This window comes from Ctenopharyngodon idella, chromosome 10 (genome assembly GCF_019924925.1).
Source record: "Ctenopharyngodon idella isolate HZGC_01 chromosome 10, HZGC01, whole genome shotgun sequence".
Taxonomy (NCBI): Eukaryota; Metazoa; Chordata; class Actinopteri; order Cypriniformes; family Xenocyprididae; genus Ctenopharyngodon; species Ctenopharyngodon idella.
In genome coordinates, this window is record NC_067229.1 from 36,135,155 (window position 1) to 36,147,804 (window position 12,650).

General features: G+C 35.9%; 2 protein-coding genes across 3 annotated transcripts in view; both read right to left on the bottom strand.

The window, feature by feature from the left end:
* The window catches only part of trim3b (tripartite motif containing 3b), a 36,550-nt gene extending 35,381 nt beyond the window's left edge, over positions 1-1,169 (bottom strand). The window contains exon 1 of the mRNA XM_051908754.1: positions 1,050-1,169. The gene's annotated coding sequence lies outside the window, so the exon portion shown is untranslated. The remainder of the gene's footprint in view (positions 1-1,049) is intronic.
* A 1,922-nt stretch (positions 1,170-3,091) lies between these two features.
* Positions 3,092-12,055, bottom strand: fhdc3 (FH2 domain containing 3). Of its 2 annotated transcripts, none has more exons than XM_051909551.1 (12): positions 11,880-12,055; positions 10,340-10,721; positions 8,232-8,293; positions 7,864-7,963; positions 7,489-7,574; positions 7,217-7,317; positions 6,722-6,792; positions 6,504-6,611; positions 6,302-6,372; positions 6,102-6,219; positions 5,787-5,951; positions 3,092-4,568 (listed from the first exon to the last, which is right to left on the bottom strand). In XM_051909551.1, the coding sequence occupies exons 2-12, from the start codon at positions 10,595-10,597 to the stop codon at positions 3,405-3,407; spliced, it is 2,304 nt and encodes a 767-aa protein (XP_051765511.1). In that variant the 5' UTR covers positions 10,598-10,721; positions 11,880-12,055; the 3' UTR covers positions 3,092-3,404. The 2 variants fall into 2 exon arrangements, with proteins under 2 accessions (XP_051765511.1, XP_051765510.1); XM_051909550.1 differs by having other exon boundaries at positions 10,340-10,832.
* Between the last annotated feature and the right edge of the window lie 595 nt (positions 12,056-12,650).

Sequence of the window (12,650 nt, forward strand, 5' to 3'; positions counted from 1 at the left end):
AAACGAAGAAACAATAGTCAGGGGAAAGGAGTTAACTTTTTTAATATTTAACTTTTTATGTTAGATAAAAAAGAAACAATAGTCAAGGAAAGGAGTTATGTTAGTTTTAGCGTGATGACGTCGCTATTTCGCACGCACAGAACAAAGTCAAATCGTTTTACACCAACGTGACTTTTGTTATTAGGAAAATTTTATATTCATCAAACTAAATGGAGTAACTCAAAACCCAATATTACTCATTTTCAAACAGCCCTTAAGGTTTATTTAGAATCTGTAAAGTTTAAAAAAAAAAAAAAAAAGCCCAAAGAACTGTATGCTAAATGAATTTAACATGTTTGTGATGCCATTTAATTTTAAGTTCAATTTTTTTATTTCTTTTTATTTAAATTATTGTTGTTTTAATTTATACTTACAAAATGTGAAAATGTGTGAAATATGTCAAGAACTTGCTTTTGAATTCTGTTGTTTTGAAAGTTTAAAAAAAAAAAAAAAAAAAAAAAAGTCAAATCGTTTACTAAAATATAGCGACATCTCCTGGACACTTTTGATACCATAATGAATTACTAAGTGTGGGAAAAGCCCAACGGAGCCACTAAGATAACATTTAATTACAAACGTAAACAGAAATTATGTAGCTACTATTTAATTGTTTGGTTGTTTAACAACCCAAAGGCAGTTCAGTGTCATTCCTTGTATAACTCGCTCCACAGCTTTACTTGCTTACTATGAACGAGACATTTGATGATTCCATGTCAAAATGTTTACATTCCGTCACAATACTCAGTAGAATTAAGCTATTTTAAATGTATTATAATAATTTTAAATAACACACAGCCCACACCCTCACGTTAAATGATTCAGGTTTGACTCTCTCTCTGGGACTCACAAACTCACGCTATTGAGTAAAATCTTAATTTGCTAATCTAACTAAAATAATACCATTTTTTAAAAGTGGCTTGTAGTAGTCCAGTTGTAATAGTTATGCATGAGCCATACTTCTTTCCATTTCTAATATAAAAATAGGTTTGTTAAATAAATAATATACTTACTTTATATGATACAAAATATCACAGGTTGGCAATAGTTAGTCTGCAGACGTGTTTTGTCAAGAATTCTCAGTGCCCAACAAAGTGATCTTGTCTTCCTTTCCTTCTCTAAAGCTCGAGTTTCTTCCTCGTTTTTTCTTTCTCCTGTCCTCTCTCTCTCTTTTGCTCTCTCACACACACATACACACACAAATCACGCATTTTCCACATGCAAGATGTAGCTACTACTTGTGCATTATTTTATGAACAGCTTGCATGGAAAGCATCCCATTATTTAGGAGTGGTCTAAATGGTGGAACACTATTAAACAAAACATAAAAAAGGATAAATTACATTTACTGCATATGGAGAAAAAAAAGTTCTTAAAAGTGTAAAAATATATGCTACATGAAGATAATTTTGTAGAAGTTCTAGACTGTTTCATGAACAAAATCAGCCTTTGTGAGAGAGCTGAGGAGGACAGTATGAAAGAAGACTCTGTGCTCTGCAGTTTTTTCCAGGGGGTATTATTTCACTGAGACACCAGCCAAATGAGATCACACTGTAAACATACACCATTACCTAGACAACATGGCAAATTCTCTTCATTTCCATTTTAATCTTGATGAACACGAGCAGAGAAAGAGAAAGAATGTATTAAGTTCAGACAGCAAAAATAATGTAGAAGAGAAACACGTGTACACAAAAGATACAAAAACATGAATGAATAGTGACATCAACACCATTTTGTCCAGGGCCACCAGAGTCCTTCATGCTACAGTGGAAACTTCTTACTGCTTTCTTTGTCATTACTAACCTAATAGTACAGTAGTCCAAATACTTTTTGCCGTAATTTAAAAAAGTATTTAAACCACTTTTTGTGAAATATTTTGCTTGAAAACAGCGTTTGTGCAACATTTCATTAATACAGTGGTTTTTAAACTTTTTGCCTTTTAATGGGAATAGAGTACCTCAGGGATGACGTGTTTTTGTAGGCCAACCCGGAAGTTAGCGCGCACGGGTTCCCTCGATCGAAAGCCTATGCATTTTTCCCATAGACTTCTGGAAAATCGCAAAAAATAAGCTTTGTGTTTAACAAAGGATTATGACACTTTCATGTTTTGTCTATCAAGATAATCTTTACAAGCTAACACAACATTTATAGCCTACATTTTGAAGCCTAAATAAAGTCGTCAGATATAAAAAGCTAACAATAGGCTATAAACAGACTACAGCACACCATGGTCGTGGATCAACGTCACCACCACCAAACTTCCTCAAACTTTATTTAGAAAACAACTTTATTTAAAAACATGCTCGCTGATTATGATCTGCGCTGTGTATGAATACTTATCCACTTTTTCACGAGAAATGCTGTCCAAATGTCAAAATCCCATTTAGCAAAATCCCATTAAAAAAACCCATAGACTTTAGTGCGATGGAACCGGAAGACCTAAAATGCTAACTCGCTTCCGGGTTTTGCCTACAAAAACACGTCATCCCTGAGGTACTCTATAACAGTGAGGCTGAGGGTGAGGGATAGATGTAGGTTACATCTCTTCAGTGGGTTCTACTGTCATTAATGTGTTTTTGAATTGCTGACGAAACACCGCAAAAATATCCAAGAAATTTTAGTAGACCCAAAAAAAAAAAAAAAAAAAAAAAAAAAATTATTTATTTTTATTTTATTTTTTCATTTTACAACGGATGCCAATGAAAACACGTTAAGTCCATCCCTCACAGCCTCACTTTCATACGGAGTAAGGGTTAGGTAAAGGTCTGAGTAAGGTCTATTGTCCAACACATATTTCTGCTAATAATTACGATAATGCTATTCGTTTTCAACCTTTTTTGTGTTTCCAGAAAATTCAATGTACTGATACAGCATGTTCTTTAAAAAAAAAAAAAAAAAAAAAAAAAAAAAATTTGAGGGAAAAACATTTCAATTTACATTTTGATTTAAATTAAATAATTTTAAGTCATCTTGTTCGCTGAGACCCTCCGGTTGACTTGACTGACAACTCTTGTATTACTAGTTCAAGGGCGAAGGCACACACAACAAAGGCTTTAAAGGTGGAATCCACACTTTATTACATAAAAATAAGACAAACTTTAAAAAGACAAAGAACAAAAATAAAATGCATTTCAGTCCCTGAAATTCAGTGTTGTGAATCAATAAAATCAACTTGTTAGAAATAATGCTAAAAACTAATAAAATATCAAGACATCAGCACGCGTCATCAGGTAGTTTTGCATAAGAACACAAAAGACATTAAGAACATTGTAAGACAAGTCCCCAATTGTCTACATTCATCAAATCCTTCATGGCAGCGTAAAATCCTTAAAAATATAAAACTCTGTAAGACATGCCATGTCTTCTTAACCAACAGTTCCTGCCCTGTTTCTTTCCCCAAAGCGTCGAAAGAAAGACACAAGTCCTGAGCTTTCGGGTCTTTTATCTGGAGGAAGCTCCTGTCCATTGCGTCTATGAAAGATCTGTCCCAGTTTGAAGTTAGATGCTTGCTCTTTTTCATCAGTAAGTGATGCAGACCTTATAGGCATCCCGTGTGCTGGAGTTTGCTTTGATGGACAGTCTGGTAATGAGGATGAAGTCCCCACACCCGATTTATGAGAGAAAGAGGGCTTGTCGCGCACAGGTGTGTCAGGCAACGCCCATACCCCATCATCAAGGATATCCACCCTGGAGAAGGAGAAGGAGTGTCTGCGGTGGGGAGTGTTACTGGGAGAGATACGAGGGCTGAGGATGGTCCACGGTGAGCCTAGACCTCCCATTCCATTCTGCAAGGCCAGATCCACCTCTTTTATGTTCCTCTGTCGAGGAGTAGAGGTGCACATGACGTGGCCTCGGGAACGATCTGGTGTAATGGTTCCATTCAGGCCGCCGCAATCCTGAAAGCGGAAGATTTTGCCGGAGAGCTCGGGCATTTTGTCTGCCTCCTCTGTATTCTCATTGTTCTCCTCTCTTTCTCCTTTATCCATGTCTCCAGTCTCCTCCACTTCTCCTTTATCCACCCCTTCACCTTCAGTCACCACAAACTCTTGTTTGGTAGAGGTGTTGCTACACCCACCTTTTTTATGGTCATTGCATTCAGGAATCAGTCCATCATCAATGCACTGTCCTCTTTTGGATGTGGCGCGTGCTCGCTGAACATCATTAACACCGCAGAGTGAAGCCTCCTCCTTCTGGCAGATGTCCTCTGGTTCTTGCACCCTTGAGATCTCAATTTTCTCCTCTTTGGTTTCCGCAGGGCTGTCCAGATGCCCTCCGCCCTCAGGCTCCTCAACCTGAGGGCAGATGTTTTTGATGGGGCTGTCTGTGACAGATCTGTCCCCAACGGGCCTCCTGCGAGAAGGACGCTGGCTAAGGAAACTGGTCAGGACAGATTCTAGAGCGGTGGCTTCATCACTCGCATCCCGATTGGAGCATGTGCCGGTGGATCGGCGCTTAGCCGTTCTGGTCAGCTTTTCTCTTTCTCTCTGCTGTCGCTTGCGAGTCTCAGCCACTTCTCGCTCACGGTTTTCCTGCAGGACAGGACAGAAGAGGCTGTGGGTGTTTCTCCAACATTGAGAACAGATCAACAACAGATTTTGACTTTTTTTCCTTTTTGTTTTCAAAAATCTTGGAAACTTTTTATGATGTCTTTATTAATTTGTGCAACTTTTAAATGCCTTATGTAAACGGATTTTTATTGTCTTACCCTTGTTCTAGTCCCAGTCTTTAAAACTATAAATCATAAATATGACAATTACATTTAAATCTAATATAAACATGTGTGAAAAACACATTTCAATATTGCGTTAATAATTTAAAGAAAAAAGGCTGTGATCAAAGCATGGGCCTCCTATGAAAGCTTGTTTCCACCATGAAATTAAAATAAAAAAGGTAATTGTGACTTTTTATCTCACAATTCTTACTTTTTTCTCAGCATTGCAAGATATAGTCAGAATTGTGTGATATAAAATCAGAATTGCGATGAGTTATAAGACTGACTTTTTTTTCCCCTCAGAGTTTACATCTCACAATTCTGACTTTATAACTCGATGTTGCATGTTATAAAGTCGGAATTGCGAGATATAAACTCACAATTCTGAGAAAAAATTCTGAGATAAAAAGTCGCAATTACCTTTTTTTTATTTTTTTTATTTGGCGGAAACAAGCTTTCATAGCCCCCACTATAGAGGCTTTACATTACAGGCCTTCACACACTATATTCATTATTTTGTTCATTTGTTCTAAGGCTTTGACAACTGCAAATAGTTTGTGTTTTTTTTTTTTTTGTACTATATGCATAGATATGCATGTATGCTACTTTGATTGTAACAAATTAGATGTGTGCATTTTAAACAAAATAAAAGAAAAGAACAAATAAAATTGTGATGTCACTTCCATCACACTGGGGAAAAAAAAAAAAAAAAAAAAGTTCAAAGTTAATGTACACACTTGTTTACCAAGAAGTCAGCAGTGTCAGTGAAGAGCATGACTGAGATGAAATAAAACATGTGAGCAAAGCCATGAAAAATTAAGGTAAATGTGTGGTGCGATCAATTTCAATTAATCCTAGGCTAACAAATAATATCTAAAGTTTTCATATCTGAAATCAGAATACATTTTTGTAAGCAATATGCAACAGAAATTTGATTTAATGAAAGTATTTGAAGTGTTTTGTGTGTAACAACACTTGGCACCACCCTTCTAATAAATTTCCCAGCATTTTGCCCTTATAAGACATGACAATTTACCTGTGTAGCTCTCTCAAACCTCTCACAGAAGGAATGAAAGATAGAGCAACACTCCTCTAGTTTAAATGAGGCTGGGTCTTCACAGAAGTACTCTGCCACTGAGGCACTGATGGTGTCCAGTTCCTGAAGAGAGGCCTCCACGTCTGCAAGCCGAATGTCTGCCAACTGTACAAGAGCAGACATATATTATTCCCAGAATACTGATACTCCATGCTGTTTTTCCTATCAAGGTAATTACAGAACAAATCACCTGACATTACGTTGCAATTTCAATGCATTTTCTTGTAGGTTACATAGAAAACCAAAATATCTTACACAAAGAAATGCTTCCATCTGATGTTGTAAATCGGGCTGTTTACTAGCATCCATCTTTGCTTCCCTAATTTTCTCCAACTCCCTTTGAAGGTCCATCTCCACCTCCTGCTTTTGGATCCTATATTGAATTTATGAAAACAAAGTGGCATTATACTCCAAAATGCATCTCCTATACTTTACAAAACATGTATTCTACCTACCTTGCAGCAATTCCAATGTGTTGAAGCTGATCAGGGAAACGCAGCAAAGCTTCATCGATCTGCTGGGCTTGCTGTAATAAATAGAAAATAAAAAAAATAAATAAAAAAACCACCTCACTGTATCAATTTTTTTCTAAATATGTTCAGAGAATTAACATCCAATAATGAATAAAGTCCTGAAAAGTGTGATCACTTAATTTACCATGGATACATAGTGCATAAGGTTCATGCCAGGTTTATTTGCTTTGGTGTCCACTAGTTTGAGCAATGATGTCATCCTGAAGCCAATGGCACTACCTGCATAGCCACCCTGAACAAGATACAGCATTTATTATTACAAGTCATTTATCTGCTCCAGCTGTAGTTCACACTCAGAAGTAGTGCATCTATAACAAACAGAACAGACCATGTGACACTCACTGCATTCATGTAGTTACCAGCCTTCAGCACCAGTCTGATGATTGAATGTAGGTCATCACATGCCAGCAATTCTAGTAGGTAAAGTCCGAGGTTAGCATGATTTTTGTTGTTGTTGTTGTTGAAAGATAATAACATTTTTATTTAGCAAAATTGATGAAAAATAACAGTAAAGACATTAATAATTTCATATAAATGCTGTTTTATAAAGAATCCTGAAAAAAAAATAATAATAAAATAAACAATTCTTTTTTTTTTTTTTTTTTTTGAGTACCAAATCAGCATTTTAGAATGATGAACATTGTACAGACTGTCAGACTGTCCACTGAAGCACAATATGCACTTTCTGACCACAGACCATTTTCAAATCATGCTAAAGAACATGTTCATCAGGTTTTACACAAACATAAACCAATTTTTCACTTAAATTCATATGCTGATAATTTCTAGTAAAAAAAAGAAGCATTTTCACTGGTGGTCTTAGACTTTTGGAAGTACCATTAGCAGCAGTTGTCATGACAGCAATGGAGTGCTTGATCTCCTCTATAAAGGGAAAAAACTCTTCTCTGAGGAGCAGGCTCTTTAATCTCACTTTATACCTGAAAACAAACAAAAGTCACAGAATTATTAGCAGCTTTTTAGCTAAAGCCTATTTCAATTCGCTGTTTAACACATTTCAACATGTATAATTATGTTCCCACAGAATTTACCCCAATAACAGCACAGAAATTGGCCTTTCAAATGCTTTGAACCATGACAGAAAAACTCACCCAGGCACTTGAACCAGCATCACCATGAAACGGTCAGGATCATTTAGCTGAGATAAATCTCCATTGAATGACATCAGCTTCTTTGTCTGGAAAGTGTCAATACATAAGCAGTGGTAAAGGGATAAATAAAAAAAATTATTAATTTACTCACCCTCAAGTTGTTCTAAACCTGTATGGTTTGGTTACAAACATTCTTCAAAATATCTTCTTTTGTGTTCAGCAGAACAAAGAAACTCATACAGGTTTAGAACAACTTAGGGGAAGTAAATGACAGAATTTTTATTTTTGGGTGAGCTATAACTTTAAAAACAGAACTGATGACATAGCTGATCAATAGCACAGCACAATGTAGTCATATAGAAAAAGCCAGTTTACCTCCATGTCATCGGGCAACAGCTTGTTGAGTTCCTTCAGTTTCCCGGAAGCAAAGCAGAGGTTCCCGTGCCTGACAGCCTCTACAATGTCCTTCGGTGTCCTGAAAAGTGCACGGAACCACAGATAAGATGTTTTTAAATGGCTACTTGTGAGTTATTTTGGGAGCTCTCAGCAACTTGTAACACATATTACTCATAATGGATGTAATTCAGTGTAAGGTTCTTTTAGACACTCAATTTAGATTGACTTGCTAACCAGGCAATTATAGTACAAGTACAAGATTCACTCCGAAATGCAAAAATGTTATTGTGAATTATGAAATTAGGAATTTTAAGGAAAACAGACAATAATTTAATTTCACACCTTACCTTTTAAACCGTTTTAGCAAAATACCAATATTCATACTTTTCTTAGAGTTGAGAATTGATACCTAAAAAAAAAAAAAAAAAAAAAAAAAAAGACAGATACATGGTGTCAGTTTCTCATAAGCTGGGAAAGTCTTCCCTGAAAATAGCATATATTATATTCAGTGACAGCAACTAAAAAGAAAATCCAGTAAGCATGATGTTTAACATGCATCTTTCATTGTATAAGAGAAGATGGAAGTGCAAAAAGACATGAGCAAACATTGTTGTGAAAAGTTCAACACTTCTGAGATTAACTTCCTCACAAACAGTACACGTTCCTTAAATAGATGTGTAACAAAAATGCAATAGGGCAGACGAGCATTTAAATCATCTGGTCACACTTAGGTTTATGTGATAACAGTAAAATATAAAAGATTACCCTTTCACAGACAAGGCTTAAGCTAATCCCAGACTAAAATGCAACTTAAACTTAAACTTGACATTTACTTTTTAAGACTTATACAGCTACATGCATTGCTTTTTAATTTAATGTTTGCAGTCCTAGAGAACATTATGCTGCACATGCAAAATAATAGTAAATTTGAAATTGAAATTAATCCCTCATAAATACTTTTGAAGGATAAATGTGATTTTGTTTATTCATGTTTAATCCCTGTGAGCCCATGTAATATAAATGTCTTAATGGAGGACATTTGAAGTATGTCATCTAGACCTTCTATTTTTATTTTATATCTTCTTATAGTTGACGCTTCAATGTTAAGTATGTTGTTTGAGCTATTGAAATGGCCTCGGGGACAAGTTGGTTAAACAAGAATGCACTGGAAAACAAACAAGTAAAGCTAATAATCTTGTTGTGCTTCCACCTAAATGAGGTCTCAGAAGACAGGATGTACAATACTGAAGCTTTATCAGAGCATAAGTACTGGAGTCACCTCTCCAGATCATTTGCCTTTTGAAAGGTGAGAGACACAAATGAGTAATTGATTGGGTTGATGTAGGCCATGAACGAGTACTACATGTCATGTTTAATTCACCCACTTGCTGCTAAACTTTCAATCTTGATACACAAGAGATGACATCTGAGCTTTCTTTCAACCCTGCATTGCTGTCCCAGCCAAAGGGCCTCACTGGAAAGTACAGCTATAGTTATACATGACTAGTTTTCAATGACGAATCCTTCAGCTTTACAACAAAGTTCAGCTTAACAACCGTCAGTGTTCCAGTAGTGGCTCCCTATACATTTATTGCCTTTTTTCCTTATCACATATTTTGGTAATCATCATAATTATTATCATTATTATTTGAACACTCAAAGTATTTTAAAACCTTTTAGCTGGCTCCTACCCCTAGAGGCTGGTCTCATGTTTTAAATTGTACAAAATTACTGCAACGTTTTAAAATCACATTTTTTTCTAATGTTGACAAAACATATATCATTGAAAGGACTGAGAATCAAGGTTTCATATTTGTTTTGAGATAGAACTTGGAACACAACTTGGCTAGACATATGGCTTTGCTTTTCTAGAAATTTTGGAGTCCAAATTATTTGTAAAATATATATTTTATATAAACGAAAAAAAAAAAAAAAAAAAAAAGTTTAGTGCAGTACATTTGCTTTACCGTAAAACTTTTTTACACTTTCATTTTTTTGAAGTGCTAAAGTTCCACTTTGGTAATAATCTGCTAAGCGTCTTTGAAAAGAGACCAACCTTAGGTCTGTATTACAAAGCATTCATGAATTAAAACCATTTAAGTTTGGATAGTGCATTTTCACATCTATGCTCAAAAAGGAGGTGGCAGTTAAAGGTGCAGCTGGTGATTTAGGAAATGCTAACATTAGCCTGCTAGTATTGAAAGCATATGATCCCACCCTCCCTGCAAATTGCTGTCCAAAGCCACGCCTCCTTCAAAACACATGAACGTTATTTGGTCCTACACCTTCCATAGATGATATATATTTATAAAAAATACATTTAGACGGTTTAACATAGGGATTGCTATCAGGATATGAGGAGACTTTCAACCAGTATAACAAAAAAATGTTTCTGTAGAGAATCATTTATTGCACCTTTAACAGGTTAAATCAATTTTTAAGTAAAGGCACTTACATTCTCTGCTTCTGTAGTGATTTGCGAAAGGCCCCACACACTTTTTCTGACCGTCCCACCCTTACGGACTAAACCCTGGTGCTCGTTGTGGCTGAAAAGCTCCTCCATGCGCTTAGTGTCCAGTTCAAAGTTCTCAAGGTTGCGTTGGGCTGTCCACACGTTGCGCTTGCCCAAAACGCTATGCCTGGGGATGGCGTCCCAGTTGAAGTTGCGCATTTTTGAGCGCCGTTGGACAGTCCGGGTGAAGGGGTCCCCCATAGGTGAAGGAGGTGGAGGCGGTGGGGGTGGTAGTGGAGGTGGCGGAGGGGGAGGAGGAGGTGGAGGGCCCAGGGGAGGGGGCTGGGCGGTACGTCTGAAGGGTGAGGTCTCATTTTGAAAGCACCTGGAGGAAACAGGAGGTAGAGGTGCCGTGGTTACAACTGGAGCTCCATCCATTGGAGGACACGAAGTGGACATCCAATTGTCTCAAATCCAGTTCACTGGCTGAAGGGATCTGATAGAAATGTATATATTAAAAAAAAAAAAAAAAAATATTATACAAATACATAACAATGAGAGGCAAAAACTGGTCCAGAATTCCTAGAGAAGCAAGAACATTTAATTTAATTTAATGTTCTTGCTTGAAATGAAATTCACTTCTGAAAAATAACTTTAGCCATCCAAGATTACTACCATCAATAACATAAGTAAAGCCACAATTTAGGACCAGATGGTGGACTGTTCAGCCTGTTTGTTGGATACGGTGGATGCAACCAAATGTCCATAATTAAAAACAGCAAACATATGAATTTCCAATGATAACACTTAGACTGGAAGAGCAAGTTGCTTATTTGAAAAAGCCGTGTGAGCAAACCACAAAGTCAGATAATACTTTACAAGACCAATTTGCCCATGAACTTCAATAGGCAGTTAAATAAACCATTTGATTAACATTATCAGGCATAAAGAACTTTGCATATGACACATACTTTGGTCTCTACTTTTGAACTCTATTGGCTGCTTAATCTATTTTTCAGGTGTAAGAGGAAATTCCAACATTTAAAGTAACTTAATGCTTTGGACGCGACTATCATTGTATATAGCCTACACACTGGGTTATTATGATAATTTACCTAGAAAATATTAATATAATTTTTATATAAATATTAATTTAATTTATATACATAATATATACATTTTTAATAAAAGCATTATTTTTCGTAAAATTACACTAGCAAAACAAGATTTGACTTATTTAACTTAGTCTACAGCAATTCAACAAGTATGTTTACAAAAAAAAAAAAAAAAAAAGCCCGAGGATACAAATACTGTGATAGAGATCACTACATTATTCGAGTTCTGCAGTTTTAGACAAAATAGTTAACTCCGAAATTGTCCAAAATTATGGTGAAAATACACTGACAATTATAAAACTCTGGAATGTGTAACTCCCAAACAAGTGAATAATTAAAAGTCAGTAAAACATCACCGATTACAGGAAAAACCACGAGAAAAGCAACAGAAAGTGACAGAAAATTAATTGAATTTTATATGTACGTACCGGTAAGTAGATAATATTAGGATACTGCCGATGAACGCTTAATCAACTGACATCCATTGCTGGAGAAACTCAACAGACAATCCTCATGTCAAACGCCATCAACTTCCAGCACGAGCACTTTAATGGATGAGAGTAGCCACACCCCTCACGCAAGATATCCTCCCCACCTGAGCAACTCTCACCTTTTCTCCTTAAAATACTTCTTCAGAAATAAAGAACATTGTACATAATTAAAGAAGAAAGGAAACTACACACACTGGGTCATTATGCTAATTTATTTTTAGTAACAACACAACACGCGAGGTTAAAACAGGTCTACAGTTTGAATTGTAACGGCTGTAACTGAGAAGACGCTGCTTAAAGGTAATCCATGTCGTTTTCCGGTGTATGAAACGGCATGTTTCTACAAAAATGACGTTATAATGCCCTCTATCGACATTATTCAGCAAGTCTAACATATACAATATCAGAATCCTTTTGAATCTACGGCTTTCTCTATTTTGTTGTATAAACAATATAGTCAGTTGAGTAAATGTTCTTTCAGCTCAGAAACAGATGTAAAGGTTTTGGAAGAAATGGTTGGTTATCTATTCAGTCAATGTTACAACTGTATAAAGGTTAACAATGGATTTTTATGATTTTTTTTTTTTTTTATTTATCATCCATTGATTTAAAAATTTAATTAGGTTACTGGAGCACTGCCCCTACAACTGAAGAAACATCTGTAGTATCATATTCAACATTACCCTCTAATGGTCAGCATTAATTTTG